Source organism: Malus domestica, chromosome 02 (assembly GCF_042453785.1).
Source record: "Malus domestica chromosome 02, GDT2T_hap1".
NCBI classification, from domain to species: domain Eukaryota; kingdom Viridiplantae; phylum Streptophyta; class Magnoliopsida; order Rosales; family Rosaceae; genus Malus; species Malus domestica.
In genome coordinates, this window is record NC_091662.1 from 36034315 (window position 1) to 36057595 (window position 23281).

The 23281-nt window shown below is 37.9% G+C and overlaps 2 protein-coding genes across 3 annotated transcripts; both read right to left on the reverse strand.

Moving 5' to 3' along the window:
- Positions 1 to 4514: 4514 nt before the first annotated feature.
- On the reverse strand, positions 4515 to 5072 carry LOC139192100 (uncharacterized). Its single transcript, XM_070813408.1, has one exon. It carries the CDS (start codon positions 5070 to 5072, stop codon positions 4515 to 4517), a length of 558 nt encoding a protein of 185 aa, XP_070669509.1.
- An 8312-nt stretch (positions 5073 to 13384) lies between these two features.
- PAO (polyamine oxidase 1-like) lies at positions 13385 to 21619 on the reverse strand. 2 transcript variants are annotated; one of them, NM_001294117.1, is given in 10 exon segments: positions 13409 to 13959; positions 14059 to 14140; positions 14550 to 14804; positions 15704 to 15853; positions 17235 to 17378; positions 19554 to 19708; positions 20471 to 20532; positions 20777 to 20902; positions 21165 to 21414; positions 21504 to 21592. In NM_001294117.1, coding segments are annotated over 10 exon segments (1494 nt in total). In that variant the 5' UTR covers positions 21556 to 21592; the 3' UTR covers positions 13409 to 13741.
- Between the last annotated feature and the right edge of the window lie 1662 nt (positions 21620 to 23281).

The following is a 23281-nucleotide window of genomic DNA, read 5'->3' on the forward strand; positions in this document are numbered from 1 at the left end:
TCTTGCTTGATCAAAATATTAGCAATCTCCAAACTTTGGTGGTTTGACCCAAACATATTTTATGCAATAAAGATGCCTGATAAAAAACTATCAACTAAACCATATTGTCTGCAATTAAAATAGGTATAGTTTAAAAAACTGTTGGGATTTGAAGCTTATTCCATATTTGGATCATCACCATTATTTTAATTTTATACTTCAACACGGTTTATATATATACTTCTCCGCATGCGGCATGCCACTATTATAGTATTGATCCACGATTTGCTGCTATTCTTGATAAAGTTTCGCAGATTCATCATGCCATAAGATTATTAAAATTCTTGACTAAAACCGAATGGTTATATAACCTATTAACAATCATCAATTGTATCGATTGAAACAACATGGTGGTGTTGCCAAGTATATGCAATCATAACATGGATTAAAAACGCAGCTCATAAAAATATTATATAGTCCAACCTAAACCCTAATAGGTTTTAATCATATAACCAATGTCTCTGATACCAATTGTTAGCCTTATAAGGTTATACAATTAAAACACAAACGAAGAGTGACTGACCTGATTCCAATGGTAGTTACCGAAGATGCAGTAGCCATGCAAGCAAGACGTCATCGATAAAACTCCAATCTTTGTGTTTGCCGTGACAAACAGAAACACCAACTCTTCTGTAAACTCCTAGCTTTATGACAATGCTCTATGGGAAGCCTTAGTTGTCGTGTCTAGGGTTAGCAGGGACCGGTGTTTATATACTAGCCAAAAGGTCTTAGATTCCGTCCATAAGGGAAAACTAAAACTCTCATTTCTTGGCTCTCAAGTAAAATATCATAATCATATATTATTAAGGATTCCATCAATCCTATTTCCAATATAAGACACCTTATATAGGATTGATATCTTTAAGAGATCAAATCACAATTAACATTATTCTCCAATATTACATTCCTATTACATATAGTAGACCACTTAAAGGTTGATTTATATTGGATAAATCCAACAACAAAGCCTTTTCCAACTTACACACCAAGCTCGGTCGAGCGTGCCAACTTGCAAACAAGCTCGGTTGGGCGAGTAAAATGGACGTGATGATGGTCTCGAATGTGATGTTGACTTCTACACCAAAGAGACTATGGCCTAGGAAGGAACGTGTCTCGACCTTGGGTTCTACAACTTGAAGACAAGATTACCAGATCAATGTGAAGTTTAATAATAGACTCGTCTTTGGTTGTGCTGAACAAGGGGTAACCAGGCAATACCTCACTTTGCTGAAGTTAATGAGATGACCTTTTGAGATGAGAGAATTGGGAATTCTTAGTCTGTTAGATAACCTGCCAACCAGTTGCAGTTCTATTCACTGATCCGAGCTAAAGGTGCTCCTGAATCCCCTGGTTCAATGACTTCAGTATTATTAATCCAAACTGAAAATGTGGCCGGTTATCAACACAGTGCGGTTCACTTATCCGAACTGAAGATGTGTTGACGGAAGCGTTAGGATAGTTAGTGTTTTTGACAGAGATATGAGAAAGATGTGTAAGGGTTTTTCGCATAGAGAGTTTTGAATTGTTTGCTGAGTTTGAGGAGGCATATTCTATTACAGAGCCTTCTGTATTTATAGAAGAGGCATTGTGACAAACAAGCCTACCGAGGCAGAGTCTTGATGGGGCTGTATTTGCTCGACATCTATCTGAATATTCCCCTTATCCTTTGGTGGCCAAAACTTCATCTACATCCAATCTCGGCCTCTTTGATTCCAACTAGAACTCTGAATTTGATCTCTTTATGTGACTCATTCATCTTAATCTAGCCATGCATGCATTTTGATCATTGGGATAATTCGTATTTATCCAAGGCTTAATATGGTCTCTAGTAATTTCAATTCATATAGAATTGGACCTAGCCACCCTCAATTGATCTTTTCACAGTCCTTCCTTCATAAGGACTCGGTCGGAATGATCCTATTTATGGGCTGAAATCCTGTTGGCCTAAAGGATGCCTACTGGGCCAAGGTTCGTGGCTCTTGAGTCGATCTTCCTTGGCCAAATTGTCATTTCAGGCCTAAACAAGACCCATCGACTTCATGTTTAATTGTGTATACTCGCCTACACTCCGCTATTTTTTTCATTCATAGTAATTGAACTAAATCCCTCATTTGTTTTTTTTTTTATTTTATTGAAAATGCACTCATCTCTTTCTTCATTATTTGGTGCATCCTGTTCGTGGCTAGAATTTCCGTTGGGGATGTTTCTTAGCCGACGAGCACACAGCTCCCCTAGAGGTTGGCGCCGGTCGATGCTTTCTGTCCCGCTTCTGCTTCACTGGCGGGCTTGTCGGGCAATGCTGAAAAAGAATGACAGAGTTAACTTTGAAAGGTGCCTTTGTGGGGCCTTAGGTATAGGCCTTGAGGCTCCCAATCAAGATTAACTTTTAAGTGCTCAGGCGTGCCACTACCATCTTCAGCATGGCAGATGTAAAACGGATGTTGAGTTTTAGTTGTATATATACTCAAGAGGTTGTTTTTAGTTATGTAAGGTGTCTTTGTGGGGCTTTAGGTGTAGGCCTTGAGGCTTCCAATCAGGAACTAACCTAATACTCGAATATATAATATTTGTTTCATTGATTACAGAAGTATTATGACTATTATACTTCTGATTACCCGAGCCCGAAAAGCAGAAAGAATCCAAATAGGTGCCTTTGTAGGGCCTTAGGTGTAGGCCTTGAGGCTTCCCATCAGAATTCCTTCCATGCTCAAATGTTCTACAATAATCATAATATAATAGAAATAACACTAAGGGATAGGTCGATTACTTGCGCCCCAAGTAACTTCGGACTTCTTATTTATCAAAGACTGTCGTGGATGGGTTAAGTCCACATAAGGTTCTTTTTATGCCTTAAGACCAAGGACTTTTAAATGATCAATCTTACATGCCCGAGGGCTTATAACTTAGATCTGATTTAATCTGTGAAGACATATTTAAATCGGATTCAAAAACTGAGGAGCCTTTTTAATCATCAACTTGCCAAAAATAACTTGGATACAACTAGAAGTATACAACATATTGCTAGACTACTGAATGAAAAGACAAAAACAAAGAGGGTCGGGCAAGGTTGGTCGTCTTGCAATTTCCTATCTTTGTGGTTTATCAAGGGGTTTGAGAGTTTAGAAAGAGGGGTAAGAAGATGGGTTTACAAAAGGAAATCGATACTACAACAAGTTCTAGACAAGGTAGCAGAGCTATTACAAAGGCTTTGGGTGAGGGTTGATCCCAAAAAGGATGAAGGCTTGGGCTGACTACAGCTTCGTTGAAGGCAAATCTGGTTTGAGCATAGTTTGTGCTTGTATTTGTTTGTTTGTTTGAGTGTCCTTATCTCTGATTTCTCTTTCTTCTTTTATAGACATTTCGGCTTGGCCTCCTGTAGCAATAATCTTGCCTGAATGCAACTTGAAGGGCAATGACTCATCAGCTTTTTACTTGTACTGCCATTGTAAAGTGCTTTTGGGCTGATTAGCTGGCTGGTCTATACTACTTGACCTCTAAGTAGGTGAGCAAGTGGTTCAAATGGTCTGCACTTAGTCAGAAAAGGGCCTCTCCTGCTTTCTGGGCTTTGGCTGGGCTTCAGGCTTTTCTCCTTCTAAACCTCTTTCTTTTGGGCCAACTCCTTCTTGAGCCCAAAGTTCAAGTTTTAACCCAAACAGTGCCCCCTTCAATTAATATTCAGACTGGAACTCCAGGCGCCAATATTGATTGAATAGCTGCATGCGCTTGTACCCTTGTTCTTGGAACTTGTATCTTCTGGTTGAGATCAACACAACCCGGAGTCTCTTGATCTTCCCACGACTCTTGAACTACCTTATGATATTCCTATAAATTCCGGCTCAAATCATCTTCAACCTTATCTGTTATCAACCTTGAGCGTTTCTGCCTCCTTAGTTTTCTTCCCAAAACTGTGAAATGAGTTCTTCAAGATTCAAGTGGGGTTTCCTAAAACTTCCTTTTCGTGAGAAAAAGAGTTTTCATCAGATAACTATTATCTCCAACACCTTTGGTCAAACACCCCGCTATCCCCAACATCCTTGGTAAGGTGGTTTCCTCATGAAGGCTTGCCTTCCTGCTCGTTGCCATGATAAGTCAGGCTTCACCATCATATATAGCGATGACTCTGTCTGAGGATCCTCTACCAAGCTCATCTTGGCCGCACAACCCGATCACCTGATCGGATTCTATCCATGAAGACATCGGAAAACCAGCTGAGACACCATTGCATCCAGAAGGAATCGAATGTAGCACATCGGAATTGAATCTGTTGTAAATTTCACCAATTTGTCGAAATGAAATAAACATTATTTTAGCAGCTTTGTGTCTTTTTGTCTTCTTGAATGATTGATGAACATACACTGCACTTTGGTATCCCGAAGCCTACTTTACCTTGCATCATTTTCAATATAACAATCCCTAACATCCCATAATGTAGGACAATACTTTTTCAAGAATTTAACATTAATGGGATGTTTCTGTCAATTTCCTTCGAGGTCCGCCAAGTAATATCCTCCTTTGTCTAATACTCGACTAATCATGAAAGGACCTTCCCATGTCGGGCTCCATTTTCCAAAGCCCCTAAGCTGAGCTCCTAGAGCGAAGACTGTCTTCCACACTAAATCTCCTTCCTTGAAAGACTTTATCTTTACCCTTTTGTTATGAACTCGAGCAATAGTTTTCTTTCCTTCCTGAATCTGGTTCAAGGCTTCAATTCGGGCTACATCTAAGTCTTCAATCCCTTGACACATGGCTTCGATGTACTCTTCACTGTGTAACCCAAACTGATTTTGAATTCTGACAGAACTTACATTGATCTCCATGGGAAACACTGCATCTTGCCCGAAAGTTAAAACATAAGGAGTTGTCCATGTTCCTGCTCTTTTAGAAGTTCTGTATGCCCACAGAGTATTTCCCAGCTTTTCATGCCACTTTTCTTGACTATTTGTCACCATTCTTTTGATAATGTTTACCAAAATCTTGTTGCTGGATTCTGCCTGGCCATTTGACTGTGGGTAGTAAGGATTGGACTGGATCATCTTTATTTTGTATTTGCTTGCAAACTCTTCAACTTCTTTTGAAATCAAAGATGGCCCACGATTCGTTACTATGGTTTCGGGCACACCAAATCTGTACAGAATCTTGGTCTCAATAAAATTCTTGACTGTAGCTGAGGTTATGGATTTTATGGCCGAGGCTTCTACCCATTAGGTGAAGTAATACTTGGTTGCTTGCTGTCTATTCTTCTTGCTTGTGGGTGAAAAGGGATCCTTTAAATGATGAATGATGGGCGACATCCAATCTTTGATAGGGGCATATTTATGCGACTTAGGTGGCTTGTTCTTGTGCATTTATGTTGTTATTTCTTAGTCAATTATGTATTTTAAGCTATTTTTGTGTGTTTGTAGGTTCAAATAACAAAGTTAGCAACAAAGTGCTATTTGGAGCATTTTTGGGCCAAGATTGGATAGTGCAAGCATGGAGACATGAGGATGGACATTTTTGAAGATTTGAAGGCTAGAAATCAGCATGTGTGTGTGCAAGTTTGTTGACCTACAACTCCAAACATCCATCCACTACACCCATTACATCCACTCATTACCATACATCTATCCACTACACCCATTACATCCACTTATTACCAAACATCCACCCACCACACCCATTACATCCACTCATTACCAAACATCCACCCACTACACCAATTACATCCACTCATTACCAAACACTCATCCACTACACCCATTACATCCACTCATTACCAAACACTCACCCACTACACCCATTACATCCACTCATTACCACAACATATACCACTACCACCTTAATTAGATGGTGGTCCTCTCCCTAGCCTATAAATACATCCACCCTTCACCATAACAAGGGGGAGGAGAAAAGATCCATCAAAAGACACTACATTCATATCTCACAACTCCATACACTTACACTTTCATTCCTTGGCCGGGAGAACACAATCCACCCATCCACCCTTCACCATAACTCACCTATATCCATCCACCACCATAATTTACCACTCATCCATCAAACCACACCTTGTGCCGCAACAAAGAGAAGAATGAGGACCCTTGGACGTGCTTGCCATTCAAGTTGGATTGTTGGAGCGTTTTTAGGTGTTTTCATTCTTTTTTTTTCCATGTCTAAATTTGTTTATCTTTGCTTTGTGAGTATGAGGAACTAAACCCCCCTTAGCTATGGGGGAATTCGAAACCATGTTCATGCTTGCAATATGATTTGATTACCTTCAGTTGTGATTTCATAAGTTGTGAATTCAATTTGTTTAACTGCTTGATTGATAACTTATTCGTGTATGTTTATTAAGAGTGCACACTTAGTTTGCATGCATGAATATGATGCTAGAGTATAAGGGAGTTTCACCTAATAGTTAGAAACTTATATTCACAAGTAGTGGAGGTCGCTTATAAACGATCGCGTTAAATAAATTCTTGGCAGGAGTTTCATGCTCATCATAGTAACGAGTGCGTCGTCAATACTTATAGTTTTCATAATGCTTAATGATCTTTGATTGTATCTTTATTGTGCTGTTCACGTAAAGAACTTTTGAAAAATGCTTGAATTGTTGTATGCGATTTCCCATCCAATTCAATAACTTAAGGAGAACTTGAAGGTTAATTTAAGCGGACTTAATTAACCTGGGGTGTTGAGTTTCATGATTAATCAAAAGAACAACTGAAAATTGGTTTATGTGCAAGTATGTCATGTGTGGAGAAGAACCTCCTAGCTAGCTTTCCATCCATTCAATTTACTCAAATTCGCGCAGATTTCATTAGTTCTTTAATTTACTTGTTTTATTTTCAAATTCGTCAAAACCAAAACCCCATTTATTTTAAAGTGTTTTATTAGTCAAAATCTGTTTTGATTTGTGTTTTTAGGTGTCCCAAAGTGTGTTAGAGTCCAAATCTACCCAGTTTGTGTTTTTAGGCAGATTTGAGCGTTTTTAGCTTGTTTTGAGTCCTTTGAGTTTGTTTTAAGTTCTTTGAGTCTAGTTTAGTGTTTTTAACTTTGTTTATATGTTTTTAAGTCAGTTTAGAGGTTTTAGCAAGCCCTCCTCATATCCGGTTTAGAACGATCCCTACTTGCATTTATACTACAATTTGACAACAAAAGGGTTTAATTTGTGTCTTAAGAAAATTTCCGCATCAATCTTCTATCTCCGTTTCTAGAACCATTACATCCAGACTAAATCATCTTTCCAGGATAGAAGGAAGGTTTCTTCTTTGAATCTTGACATCTACCCCATATTTTCTTTCCTGTATTGGCACGCCTGAGGCTAATTGCACCATCTCGTTGGGCGCTAGGTTGGATCCTCTGGGAACATGATTAACTGATATCTCAGAATCCCAATAACTCAGCAATTGCGTGGCCGCCAAGTAATACCCTGCCATGGTGATATGTCTGCACTTGAACTCCCCATTTAGCTAGTTTATTACCAACTCTGAATCACCAAACACCTCTACCTCCACTGCCCCCAGATCCATCAAGATTTCCAAACCAATTATTAAGGCTTCATACTCTGCCCGATTATTGGTGTTCCATTGGTAATCTAGGAGAAATGAGTAATAATGATAAACCCCTTGAGGGTTGATAATTACAATCCCAACTCCTGAAGCCTTCTGAGTGTAGGAACCATCAAAATACAGCTTCCAAGGAGTAACCCAGAGGCCAGTTACTCTTCTTATCTCTTGCTGGATCCATTCCTCTTTGCCCGAGATATCTTTGCTTGGCGGGATCCAAACACTAGTAACTTCCAGGGTTCCCGAGATATCGACTATCTCATCTGGAGACTCTTGATGCTCCGCTAAGAAGTCAGCAATTGCTTGTAACATGTAATGCCTCAGCTTACTGGCAGTAAAATACAAAGCTAGGCACAATCTTTCCACTGGAGAATATCTTGTTTCTACCTCGGTCAGAATTCTACTGAGGTAGTACACCGCCTGCTCTTTCCCGCCTTCATTGTTTTGAGCTAGCAAACTCCCGATTGATTTCTCCGAAGCAGAGATATATAGCTTTAAGGGTTTTCCCCTTTGAGGTGGTACCAACACTGGTGGAGAAGTCAAATAGGCTTTGATACTGTCGAAAGCCCTTTGGTGTGGTGTTCCCCACTCGAAATTCTCTTTATCCTTCAGTCTTAGCAAAGGAGTCAGCGGTTGGATCCTGCCCGCTAAATTGGCAATGAATCTTCTCAAGAAATTAATTTTGCCTAGCAGCCTCTGGAGTTGCACTTTGTTGGTGGGTGAAGGCGACTCCATTATTGCCCGTGATTTGTTCTTGTCCACTTTTACACCTCTTTGATGAACCAGGAATCCCAAGAATTTGCCCGCTCTTACTCCAAACGCGCACTTCTTTGGATTCATCTTCAATTTGTGGATCATCATTCTTGTCAATGCTTGCCTGAGGTCTATCAGATGCTGCTCTTCTGTTTTGGATTTCACCAAGATGTCATCAATATATACCTCCATGTTATGGCCAATCAGATAATGAAAGATGGCATTCATTGCCCTTTGGTAGGTTGCACCAGCATTCTTGAGCCCGAATGGCATGACCAGATATTCATATGCCCCCACATGCCCGGGACACCTAAAAGCTGTTTTATGTATATCTTCCTGGGCCATCTTTATCTGATTATACCCTGCATTTCCATCCATAAAAGATAAGACTTTATGTTTTGCTACTGCATCTATGGATAGATCTGCCATGGGTATGGGATACTCATATTTTGGAGTAGTGCCATTAATATTTCTGTAATCAACACAACATCGTACTGCTTTTGTTATGGCCTTTAAAACGGGTACAATGTTCGCTAACCATTTTACATATCTGGCTGGTCTAATGAATCCAGCTTTTACTAGCCTCTCAATCTCTTATTTGACCTTCTCTTCTCATATGGCCGTATTGAGAATGCTCTACACCCATCCCTTTTGGCTTTTTGGCATCTTTATCTTCTGCCTCCTCAGAAACTTCATGATTGCGAAATATCTCTGATAAAGCTCTAGGTTGGGAATCGCCTCCTAACCGCTGAAAAACACTTCGGGAAGTATCCCTTCCTGTAGTTCGCCTAACTTTCTCATGGGCCTCTTTTCTTTTTTCTTCTTCATTCCTCCTGATCAGTTCATGATCCATGAAGACTCCTGCGGGTGGTATTTCGAGCTCACACTCGTATTGGCATTTACTGCACAAAACCATCCATTTGATTATGGCTGCTCTTGGATGTTCGGGCAATTTGATCACCCCTCTTGTAGATTTGTCAAGCAATCTTCTTTCTTCTTCCCTTGTAACCTTTTCTTTCCCCTTCTCAGCCCATGCCATACTGATCATATTTATTGGGGCCTCTGAGAAGGGATCCGCAGGTTTGTCCATCATTGCTTCCTTTGGCTAGTTGGTTTTAAGTCTCTCCTTTTCCCTATCATCTTTTTCCCCAAGTTGAGGTAAAGATATAGGAATAGTTTGTCTTATAACCAGGTCGGCTTCCCGTCTGAAACCCGTGGAGGCGTTCTCCAATCTTTGCAACATTTGCAACAAGGTAGTTTGCAAATCTTCTGGTAGTTTTGACATATTTCTTTTGATCAAGCACGTCCCACCGAGCATGCCAAAATTATGTTCGTGGCTAGAATTTCCGTTGGGGATGTTTCTTAGCCGACGAGCACACAGCTCCCCGAGAGGTTGGCGCCGGTCGATGCTTTCTGTCGGGCTTCTGCTTCACTGGCGGGCTTGTCGGGCAAAGCTTGTCGGGCAAGGCTTGTCTGGCAAGTCTGAAAAAGAATGACAGAGTTAACTTTGAAAGGTGCCTTTGTGGGGCCTTAGGTATAGGCCTTGAGGCTCCCAATCAAGATTAACTTTTAAGTGTTCAGGCGTGCCACTGCCATATTCAGCATGGCAGATGTAAAACGGACGTTGAGTTTTAGTTGTATATATACCAAGAGGCTGTTTTAGTTATGAAATGTGTCTTTGTGGGGCCTTAGGTGTAGGCCTTGAGGCTTCCAATCAGGAACTAACCCAGTACTCGAATATATAATGTTTGTTTCATTGATTACAGAGGTATTATGACTATTATACTTCTGATTACCTGAGCCTGAAAAGCAGAAAGAATCCAAATAGGTGCCTTTGTAGGGCCTTAGGTGTAGGCCTTGAGGATTCCCATCAGAATTCCTTCTATGCTCAAACGTTCTACAATAATCATAATATAATAGAAATAACACTAAGGGATATGTCGATTACTTGCGCCCCAAGTAACTTCGGACTTCTTGTTTAACAAAGATTATCGTGGATGGGTTAAGTCCACATATGGTTCTTTTTTATGCCTTGAGACCAAGGGCTTTTAAATGATCAATCTTACATGCCCGAGGGCTTAGAACTTAGATCTGATTTAATCTGTGAAGACATATTTAAATCGGATTCAAGAATTGATGAGCCTTTTTAATCATCAACTTGCCAGAAATAACTTGGATACAACTAGAAGTATACAACATATTGCTAGACTACTGAATGAAAAGACAAAAACAAAGAGGGTCGGGCAAGGTTTCATCTTGTTGGGCAATGCTGGTCGTCTTGCAACTTCCTATCTTTGTGGTTTATCAAGGGGTTTGAGAGTTTAGAAAGAGGGGTAAGGAGATGAGTTTACAAAAGGAAATCGATACTACAACAAGTTCTAGACAAGGTAGCAGAGCTATTAAAAAGGCTTTGGGTGAGGGTTGATCCCGAAAGGGATGAAGGCTTGGGCTGACTACAGCTTTATTGAAGGCAAATCTGGTTTAAGCAGAGTTTGTGCTTGTATTTGTTTGTTTGTTTGAGTGTCCGTATCTTTGATTTCTCTTTCTTCTTTTATAGACATTTCGGCTTGGCCTCCTTAGCAGTAATCTTGCCCGAATGCAACTTGAAGGGCAATGACTCATCAGCGTTTTACTTGTACTGCCACTGTAAAGTGTTTTTGGGCTGATTAGCTGGTTGGTCTATACCACTTGACCTCTAAGTAGATGAGCAAGTGGTTCAAATGGTCTGCACCTAGTCAGAAACGGGCCTCTCCTGCTTTCTAAACTTTGGCTGGGCTTCGGGCGTTTCTCCTTCTAGACCTCTTTCTTTTGGGCAAACTCCTTCTTGAGCCCAAAGTTCAAGTTTTAACCCAAACACATCCAGTATCAGATAATGCTTTTTTCATGGAACACGGAACATTGTCAGTTGATAGTTGCTGCATGAATGCCTTGCCTGGTTCTGATAGTTTACTTTGATGACACATGGTTGGCAATATGATATTTAAACCTTTTTTCTTCATCATGTGAGTATCCATTAGGTGGTTTCCCTCGGTTATACTTGTAAGGTAACTGATAAGTTGAATTGTTTGATATACTAATACGAGTGGCAGAACTTTCCTCATGAATATTCATAGATGCGTGGTCATCTCTAGGTACTATATTTGGAGAATATAGGGGGAAGAAGCTTCAACATCGATCGATTGTCAGACACATACTGGACAGTGGTTCTCTATCCAAGTTTGGAGTCATGCATATATTAGACCGATCGTGTCTGGTGATGACCGTGCTACGAATCTCAGTTCATCGAAAAATTTGTCCAATGCTCTTCACTTCTTGTGTCCCTTTAAAGATTAGAGTTGGATTGAGGAATGAATAGTACATTTCATACTCTATATAGGTTACATCCATAATGATGTCGGGTAGAAGGATTTTAGTATCAATAACTCTTTTGATGAGCTTCACACCCCATAAAAACGTAATGCACTGCACAAGGGTCGAGTTTGGTGCATTGCTTTTTATGAAAATGAATGAATGCAACACACTCAAAAGCACGTGGTGGCAACATCAAGATAGATGGTAGAAGAGAAAATCTAGTGAGAGCTTGTAATGGAGTCTGAAAGTCCAACATTTTAGATGGCATCCGGTTCACAAGATAGACAACAAACACACAACAACCTCATCCCAAGAAAAGCGTGGGGCGTGAGCACCAAGTAACGATGCCTGGACAGTTTCACTTGTTCTTCCGTTTATCAACCATTTCGTTGAGGTGTTTGAGGACAAGTAGTTAGGTGTCCGCCTAGACCATTTAGACACACGCCTATATCGCAATCATTAGATAGAAAATTGATAACTTTCATTTTGTATTTTAATTTTTCAATAAAATGTAAGAAACTTATTAAATGCTTGGATGAACACTCATTATATGCTTGTTCCCCATGTTTTCAATATGTTCTAATACTTTATATTTTATTTTGTAATTTATGTATCCCAGTATAATTATGTGTATTTTTAAAGTAAAAATAGGCAATTATTTATGCAATGTATAATAAATTTATTTAAATCCGCATAGTCCGTCAAGGCCCAACCGGCTGTCTAACTAGTACCTAGCATTTTTTATAACCTTGCTTATAGTTAAATGTAAATTCATAAGTAACTTATATGTAGCCCGCTTCTTTTAATGACGTGAAATAGTATACTGTTTTCTCATGCAATTAGTTGTCTAATCGCCATCATCAATAATTACCAAAAATAAAAAGGCAGAAACTTAGCATCAATTTGAATAAATCAACTTGTCATTTGTAGGTGTGAGAGTGGGTTTTCATCAATGTAAACGTTGAATGGAATAAATACGTACTCGTCCCAAAGACCCAACCGACGGTTTCATCTACTTTAGACTCAACCACTCTTTTCTAGTTTAGGTCTTGGACCCAACCGTCCTCAATGCAACAAACATTACAATACTTTGATGCTTTAGGTAGTTTTTGAGATTTTATTACTTTAAACATATATTACTTAATAATACGGTCTAGTGATATTTCTCTAAATAAGTGAAAGATATTAGGTTTGAATGTCGTGAATGAAAGTTCAAAATCAATCTATTCTCCCATCCATCAGCATAAATATATCTTTGTATTAAAAAAAAAATCATGAATAAGAAAATTGCACAATGGCATCCAAACTTCTTTTAGTTTTGTGCAACTATCTAAATGTCACGTAGTATTATGATCTAGTGATATTTCTATCCTCTTATAAGTCGGAGGTCTTAAATTTAATTCTTGTAAATAGAGAGTTCGATACCGATTTATAATTAATGGCATATTATGTGACTTAACCCGATTCTTCCTCCCTTTAACTTCATATTGTGAGGCCCTTTTTGGGTGTCGTATCAATACAATTACTTGAAAAATCAGGCCAAGGAGAGGACCGGGATCTAAAACCCACTCACACTTGGGCTGGAATCAGTAGACCCACAAAATAGTAGCCCACAGAAAAATGTCTCCAAAGGAAACCAATTGTTTTCTTGACATGATGGAAAATTTGATTAAATACCAAATGCTAAGAGAAAATGAGAAAGATTGTTTCTTTTGAAACTAACATTCAGTACCAGTGCAATAGAACCTGGTTCCTACGTCCATCTAGTTCTTCTCTTAGTTTCATTGCCTACTATTACATGTGTATACCCCCATACCATTTTCGTCCCGCATCCGAAACCCTTTCACCTCCATTGATTCTCCCCTTCCTATACCATTATGAACCAAAAAACTATCACACAAACCCAGCTTTGTGGTCCCTCCCATCATTCTACATTATAAACGGCATCAAGGATTATATAGAGATTGTATTTGAACCCATCTCGTGATCTTTCTCGATGCTTATTTTTTGGTTTTCGGTCACCAATCATGGTGTTTTGCCTATAACTCCACCTAGTCATAACATAGCTCCGCGATGCCAACTTTGCCACTTAAATATGATCTTTTAGGAATATCGCATTTGAGACTTGAGACAGCGTCGTTTTGTGTCAAACTTAATGAACCAGTCAATGCAAGCAAGGGTTCTAACAAAAACGCTTGGTTTTCACTCTCACTTGTCCTTTCCTTCTCCTTTTCCATTTCTTCCAGCAACGCTTTGCCAGTCTCAATACCTATTGATCATCAAGCAACATGACACAAACAAGATGTTACAACTTGTGTTTATAATTGGAGGCCTATAATCTCCGAAAGAACCTTAATTAATTGATTACCTGCAAGGTGCCCGCCGTGGACATAACCGCTAAATTTTTCACTTGTGTGTTCCCCGGTGAAGAAGAGGCGGCCTACTGGGTTCTGGTCATAATACAAAAGAAGCAGTGTACGTAATGTCAATTCATTTCAAAGTTTTTTATAAGCTTGAGACCTTCTCATCGATCAAGGAAAAAATACGAAATGATATCAAATGATCTTTAGGTGAGCAATGATATAGCTACACTTCTAAGTTTTCTTTCTTATTTTTCATGTACGAAATTGTTTTAATCCATGATGTGGCACACCATGTGACTAGTCAACTAATTCACACCACATGCAAAATATGCACGGGTGGATCTTAATGGCACGTGTGGCGAACCACATGCAACCGTATCATAGAGTAGGAGCTTCCAAATTTCACTAGAAGATAAGCTTCTGTGCAAAACATTAAGTGAAATTGATCTATATGGTGAAACAAAACGTTTAAGAGAGAGAGAGAGAGAAGGCAAACCTTGATGTCATGAACGAATTGGTTATCAGAGATCATAGGGTAGTTACTGTAGCTGCCGCGCTGGAATCTATTGTTCCACCAGCGAGGTACAAGTATATCAGTAGCTTCCGGAATGTCAGGCCCAAACATGTCCTTGAGGGCCGCCATGGCTTCATTCAACGTCTCCTTATCAGACTGAGCTTCCACACGCTTTGATTCCCCATTCGTCAACGTCACGACCAGCATATTGGATCCAGGATAAGCATTTTCCATGTGCTGATGACATGGCAACAGATTAGCAGCCAGCTTGGAGAGAATATGGTTAGTGGTAAAGTTAAAATATACTATAGTTATCACTCTCATATTTTATTTTATTTGTCGTAATAGTAGTTTAGAAAATTTCCACATATATCGGTCAAATAAGTCGTATTGTAAAATGAAAGACAGTGACATCGCACAATGCATCCATAATATGTATAGTTTCTTTCCTAATAAAACCAAAGAAAATGATTTTAATAATATACACATTTGAGATTTGATTGAAGTACGCATTATAAAAATTTGTTAATCGTAGCTTCATTAAAGGAAGAACCATTCAAACTAATACTGCGAGTGCGAGAGATACTAGTTTGTTAATCATAACGACAAGAACAACAGGAATCAATATTGTTATCTAATTGTAGACGGAGATATTTACAAACTAAAGCTAAAACACATGCAGCATACTCGACAAGGTCACTGTCAAGTTTCATAACCAACTACTGAGGGTTATCTAAAATGGAAGAAATGTGTAATTTTATGCACTAACATTGGGGAAGCATCCTATCAACTCAAAGTAAAATGACAGCTCGGTTATAGAGCAGACAGCCAAAACATGATTATACGAGGTGAAGATTGTGTTTAAAGATCCTGTAAGTGCGCAATCGTAAATTTTGTTGTTTTCTAAAGGTGCATGAATCACAACACTTGGCATGGTCGTTTGAAATGTTGTCATTTTCTGATCCTTGACGAGGACCATTTATTTACTAAATTAAACAAGTAATCGTGGCATGAAAATATGACAGGCTAGTTGGAAACTCAGTGCACAACACAACATATGGAATCTATTTATCTGCTGGAAATGAAAATTCATATATTGTTAGCTGGCGTCGAGAATGACAAATATTTAAACCAACCTGCCAAAATGTGTAGTAGCCTCTCCTCTCATGGGCATAGAGGAAGAACTCTTGTCCTGGTCCACAAGGCCAGAACTTATAAGGGAACTTCAGAAAGATCTTCGTGTATACAATCACATCACATTTCTGTATAGCCTCTGTTTTCCACCTCTATGTTATTTAATTCATCAAGTTAGCATGATTTCAAGCAAAGTACACTAACAATATCAAAAAGAGACTTTGAATAAGATGCGCTTTCAGTCATAGGGTCACAACCAATGTAACCATGACCAATTATCTACCAGTTTCGTTAAGTTAAAACAGGAATTGCATCATCGTTATTAAATATGCCTAAGCAGACGAAACAATAGTGTATGCATAAGTATAGATCTTATACTCCAGGATACAGCAAGAAAAGATATAGATCATATGCAATGGGCTCAAACGGCAATCATGCCACAACTGCATGGTCAGATAGCATATAATTTGGACTACCAACTCCTCTAAGAATTAGCTGCTAAAATGTATGGTGCAAAACATGCAGATGATTATTCGACAATGCTTAACAAAGGCACAAGTTGGGAACAGTTACATACAAACCCTAATAACCATCAAACAACAATAAACAATAAATAAATCCAATCCCAACTAATCATAACTCGGAGATCTTTCTATATTATCTTATCTTTGTAGCACCAACCACTGCCACTTCACCTTTGTTACATCCAACCGTTTAGAGTCATGAATGCATGCACTACCTAATGTAGTAAGGCAAATGAAATGATGTTACAAAGCACTTTTTTTTCCTTGATTATTTAACCCCGGTATTAGTAAAAGAGATCTAAAAGATTATCCATTCTACCCTAAGAAACTAAGGCAGAAGCTATAGAATACAATTTTCTCTTTTTTCTTGTCCAACGCATTCAACATCTACAGGCTACATTTAGTGAACCAAGCAGCAAGGCACAGCCTACATTTAGTTAACCTATTGGCAAGCAAATGGGTTAAAATTCCGTGGATCCTAAATCCATGGCATTGGCAATTTGGCATATAAAAAATCAGATTCCTAATCTTTCTCATTCGTCATCAACCAGTGGAGACTTATTTAATGAGCTCAGCTATCCATAATTTCTGACTCTTCAGCTAAATTGCATTCAATAATGCGGACCACACATTAAATACCAAGTAAACAAATAGCAAACTCCCATCTAAAGGGACCCATATGTTAGGGACCTAGCCCTTGAGATCCCACCATATCTATACGTTGGACAAAGCAAATTGAATGAAGACTCTTCCCCATTAATGCAAATAAAAATCAGTGTGAAAAGCATGAAGAAAGAGGGGCATAAAATCCATGACCAATAGCTAAAAGCCACGCCTACGTACTATGTTGGTAAGGTTGTGGTGGCAATTGAGTCCAGTGACAGACATACATGCAGAGAAGTTGTGAAGGCGGCTGATGTCATGTGAGCAAATTAACATATAAACACGTAATTGGCAAAGATACGAATGAAATCATTTCATTGAAATGATATGAACAAAAGAGACGTACGGGTAAGGGTGGATTGAAAGCAATGAGGTTGCTTTGGAGAACACCAATGCTAACTGACAAAATCATGTAATTTGCTTGGAAGACGCAACCATCCTCCGTCATTACCGTAACGCCGTTTCTTGAGTGCTGCAACTCCCGAACAACCTGCCCCAAATCAAGCTTGGAATCATCTTCTCATAAATGGATAACAGTAAAAATATCTATAAAACCATAAAAAGTAACATGTGAAGTTCCAAGGAAACCACCCCATAAGATCTTGAAATTCAAAGATAAAGGGTATCTATAATACATATTTAAGTTAAACATCTAAAAAGAGTTGTTAAATTATTTAACTTAATAAAATTTAACGGCTCTTGTTCAGATGTGTAACTTAAATATGCATAAGAGAAAATTCATTGGGAGATGAGAGGGAAAAGATTTATTGAAGCGGAATCTGCTCAAAATTCAAATCATTAGCCCATTTATGTTAGTCTTTAAAGTTACAAAGAAACAAGAAAAAATGTTGCGTAGAACGAATTTTCTGTCATTGTAACCCTTCAATCTATTAATATCATGTCGTGCAAATTTGTCTCCAGATTGCACTGAAATCTGTCATTGAAGCGCCACGAGGTCTGTTTCATGCAGACTGCTCAATGAAAGGTGACATAAAATCTGTTTATTTCAACAAATGAGGAGGGGAAGACAGCAGCCCAAGAACTGGAGAAAAAGTTGACAGCACAACACTACTTCCTATTATCTTGCTCTTGGGGCCTACAAATTTATGTGAGTGGTAAAAGCCAAAGGGGCTTTAAAGGTCTCAAGGATCACGTCTCTTCATGTTTATACGAGTTAAAACCAAAAGAGAAAAAGAAAGAAAAGGTGTCGGATCCGCTCGGAGGTAAATAATTGTGCAAATGGAAGTCAAAGAAGCCACGCAATTTTCATATAACAATGTATACGAAAAAGACCACCACCATTGGATGGAATTGTGTTATTTACACATTTATTTTTATTTTTTACATAATTTTTTAATTTTTGGTTGTTGAATTTAATAAATTAAAGAAGATCAATAAACAAAAATTAACAAAGTATGCTAAAAGTAAAGATAGGTATGTGAATGACCCTACCTATTAGATAATGGATATCAAAAAATGACAAAAAAGTGTACATGCAAAGTTTCATGGGTGGATAATTGCTTAGAAAAGGCAAATTTATGATTTATCTACGGTAAATAAATAAAAAATCGAAAAATATTTGTTTTAACAAACAATAATGTGTAAGTTGTTACATATTAAAAAAATAAAAAGAGATTGATGTGGATCAAACTCGCAATCAAGTGTATAGAAATGATTTCTTTTCGACATTATTGTAAAGCATTCTCTGCAAAAAAATATCTTGTCTTGGGAAACTAAAATAAAAATTATGTGAACACGTGCAAATACAATAATATATAGGGTTGTGTTATCCACAAACCAATTTTCACTTTTTAAACACTCTTAGTTTTCGGTCACCGAATCGAATTATGTGTGAAAGATACAATGATGTGTGTGAATAGCACTAATTCACACTAAGTTACTAACGTATATAAAGTAATGCTAAAGAGACTAAATTTATAGATTAAATTTTATAAACTAAATGATATGGAAGTTGATAATTAAATTATTATTTAAATGTTAATTAATGTATTTATTTCTTATTAGTGTTATATTATTTAATTTTTAAATTTAGTCTAAAAAAAATTGCTAAAAAGAAACAAAAAAATTAGTTGACCCTCGAAGAAATTAGGTATTATATAATTTCATAAAACAAAAGAAAAACAGCTCTCAGAAACGTCATTATCTACAGACTCCAAAGCTGGGTCAATCTAAAGAAGAAAAGGAAGACTGCGTTTGCATACAAACAAAGCAGAAATCCAGAGTTTTCCCCTCCCACTTTCTCTTCCTTTATTTGTATTTTTCTCACATCTGTCCATTTTGTTTTCATCCTATTATTGGGTAGAGAAAGCGAATTTTGCAAAGCTTTACAGCATGACCTTGTAACGCAGCAAAGATTAAAGCCTTGTACGAAGGATAAGTCAATGGACTAGAAATTCATTATTATCTCAAGATTAAATTAAATTAAGCACATCTCAACCGCTTAAGCGGATCTGAACTACTGGCAAGAGCAAGAAAAATAGCACTTTCAAACGTCTATATCATCATAGACTTAAAAGTAATGGGTTATAACTTGTACTAAGAGTACGGGGCTGCTTAATAACATCTTATCTCTAAGCAAATCGAAATTATTGGGCAAAGCAAATAAGCTAAAAAGTGGAAAACGAGAAGGATGAGATTCTGGTACCTTATTGAACTTGAGACGACTGTCCAACAGTTTACCCTCAGATGTAAAGAGAACATCTTCGGCCATTTTGTACAGCATATGCTCATACCCTCTCTCATCCGCAACCAAAAACTCTCGTTCTCCATAATCCAAAAAGGTTGATATGGGCTCCACTTCTGCACCACAATCAAAATCCTCCATTTCTCAAATTCACAATTCATAATCAAAATAAATTTTTTCCAAATATTATTTGTCGTTTTCATTTTATAATATAGTACTTCAAAAATCATTTTCTAAAACATTACCAACCTTAATTAATTTACATCTAACAATCGCCAAAATAAAAGAACAAGATTTCCAGATAAATTACAAGCAAATGGCTCTCTACTATAGTAGTGGAAAGAAATGTTGTCTTCTATCTTGATTCAAACCTCGTTCCCTACTTTAACATCTAATCCAACAAATTTATTATTTGACCAAAAAAATATAAATTAAAAAACAAAGTTCCTTTATGTGCCGCCCAAAGAATCAATTGCATTTTTAAAACAAGACATTTTAGTCAAAATAGTTATTAAGATTTGAATAATCGTCACTTTGTTGCATGACAATTAAAATCAATAAAAATAATCTTTCTTCACCGCAAATCATTTTGATCATTTTATGAAAAATCTGTCAATATCACCGTTAAATGATGAGGCTAGTTTAACAAAAACACTCGTGATCACGTGATCGTTCGCGTAATAATTTAACACAAACTTAGAGACTATTTTTATCGACATTCAATATCAGAGACTAAAATGAGAAATTATGACAATCTCAATAACCATTTTAACTACAAATTCTTAAAGCATAACTAGAAAATAAAAAATTGGGGATTTCATATTCTTGTCTCAGCATCCAAACAGAAAATTGACCGAGGATGAGCTGTGAAAACTAACCTGGCATCTCAAAATCGTGTAGGGTGAAATCAATGGCGAGCTCTATCGGCGTTTTCTGTGTACTGGACAAACCACACCCATAAACCAAACAATCAAATTCCACACGACTAAAATAAAATAATTGTGAATAATGTACAAAATCAACGCTTTCAGCTAAATTTCGCGGAAATTACCACAAAATACAGAAAACGCAAATAATAATAAATAAAACTAAAATAAAATAATAATAATTTGAAAAAATTGGATTTGTTAATAATTAGAAGCCAAAGCTATCGAGACATTAAAACGATTGAGAAAGGAGATTACGTGGGCGGTTCGGTGACATTTGAGAAATCGCCGCCGCCGGCTTCCAGCTTCTTCAGCTTCTGCACCGCCGACTCCACTTCCTTCTTGTACGTCTCTTCCACGAGTCCTCTAGGAAATATCTTCCCGCTGAAAAAAAAAAGTAAAATACCCAGTTAACTCGGCGAGTTGGTTATTAATATTCTCCACCCGCGGCGCAGATTAGCAGCACAAAAAAGAAAATTCTAAAGTGCGACGGTATGACAAAAATGCGGAGGCCAATTAATTCTCCAACGGCGCAAAGTAGCACACAAAAGTCGTGGAAGCTAATTTACGGCTGCGAAGCGAAAATGCAGGGAACAAATTAGCTAAATAAATGAATGAACCGAAGAGAAACGGCGTCGTAATGGACCTGCGATCGTAGATGTTGTAGCGAGCATTACTGTAATCGGAGAAGATAGTGCGGAGATTCGATTTCAGGGCGAGGTCCAAGACCGGGTTCAACTCTCTGCCTCCGACTCCGACTATCCAACCGGCGCCAAGCTCCACCGATACACCGCCGAAATCCTGCTTTCGGATCCTGCCTCCTATACGGTCGGAAGCTTCCAGAATCACCACGTCCTCCACGCCGTTCTCGATCAATACCTTCGCCGCCGATAAACCTTTCAATAAGAAGAAATTAAACGGACGAAGTGAGAAACGAGAGTTAAAATTAGGAATTGGAAAATCGACGGTGGCGATTGGCACTCACCGGAGACTCCGGCGCCGACAATGATGACGGAGGAGCTAGAAGGGGAATCCATGAGAGAGAGAAGGGCGCTGTGTATATCGGTTGGCTAGAGAAGCAGAAAATAGCGGGAGTCGGTTTATATAGTTTTTACCCTTCGTTCTGGGTTCGATATTCAGGTAAATGTGAGGGCGTTTTTGTCTTTTCCTTTTGACGCGTGGACGTGGCGTAGGGAAAGTAGCGGGAGTTTTCGTTTTGGGTTCGATATTCAGGTCTATGTGAGGCTGTTTTCGTCTTTTCATTTTGACGCGTGGTAAATGTGTGGTTTACGTGATCTCCCACGTGCTAGGCACGTGATCCATAACTGTTGAACTGAAAGGTGAAAGGGAAACTGTGAGATTTACTGGATCAACTAAATAAACGGTTCCTACGTTACGACTTACGACGACGAAACCAATTCGATAAAATCCTCAATCGAGTAAAAGCTTATTATTATGTCGACAACTCAGTTCAAATCTTATACGACAATATAAGCTTACAGTTGAAGATGATGCTGTTTTGATAACGATTCGTGTGAAAGTGTTTATGATTGAAAACATTTTGATTAAAGTGTTTTTTTGTTTCAAGAGTACGTGAAATCTTTTTTTATGATTCACTTGTATTTTTACTGAAGATTAATTCCAAAAACACTCTCATTAAAAACGTTTTCAGTTATTTTATAAGCACTTTCAGACGAGTCATAATATGCTTATTAGCTTTTGCTATCAAATTTATTAAATCCATGTTTAATCAATGATCTTAAGCTAGAAATCTTTTTCAATGTGACTTTTTACGATAATGCATAGCTTTTATTAAGAGGCGAGAGAGAGTTTGAAATTATTATAATAATGTAAGGGAGTACAAATTTTTTTAACAAGGATGCGTGAGAATGTCAGTCCTTACCCATTTTTTATACCGCTAGTATAACTCATAGGGTAATAATTTTTACACTCTTTACTTTCCTTTATGCACTCTTAATTTATACCAAAAGAAAATAGTAATGGTGGAGAATAGAGTGTTAGATTAAAACCCTAATTCATATCCGGATTCAGTTTACAATTAACTTAGGAGACAAGTAAGGTTAGAGTTTAATTATGATTATTTCTTGAGTACCAAGTTAAGTGGTAGTCCCAAATTTAAACTAGTGCAATTAAGTGAGAGGTCTAGTGGTATTCCTTTTTACTTGTAAATTTAATAAAAGGTCTAGTGGTATTCTTTTTCACTTGTAAGTGAGAGGTCTTGAGTTCGATTCTCGTCAAAGACGAATTCGAACCACATTATTGCTAGGTCATTATGATGCTTAGCCCACCCTCACCCCTTAGTGTAGATAATATCGTTTGTTCAAAAAGAAAATTAGCGCAATTAAGGATTTCTCGTGTGCTAAGAAAGCCTTGTATGCTTTGGTATTACATCCATAGGCTAGTAGGGCTTCAAGTAGAGTCTATTTATGGGTACGACTCTATTAGATTGAAGCCTGTAAATACTTGAGGTCGCTGCTCACGCTGCAATCATCACAAAACCCTGAAACTCCCCATATAGTTCTTGTGACAAAGGTGCAATGAGTGAGTAGAAGATCTTGAGTTCATTCTAATTGCAGTTCATCATGTCGATCATTCTAGGTTAGCGTATTCATTGTGTTCTAATGGCATAAGACTTACATGAGGTATCAGAGCACGGTTTTGTGCTATTAATTAAAATCATGAAGAACAACAGAAATCTCTTGATTCCACTAATTTAAATTCGGAATTATCACTTAACTTGAT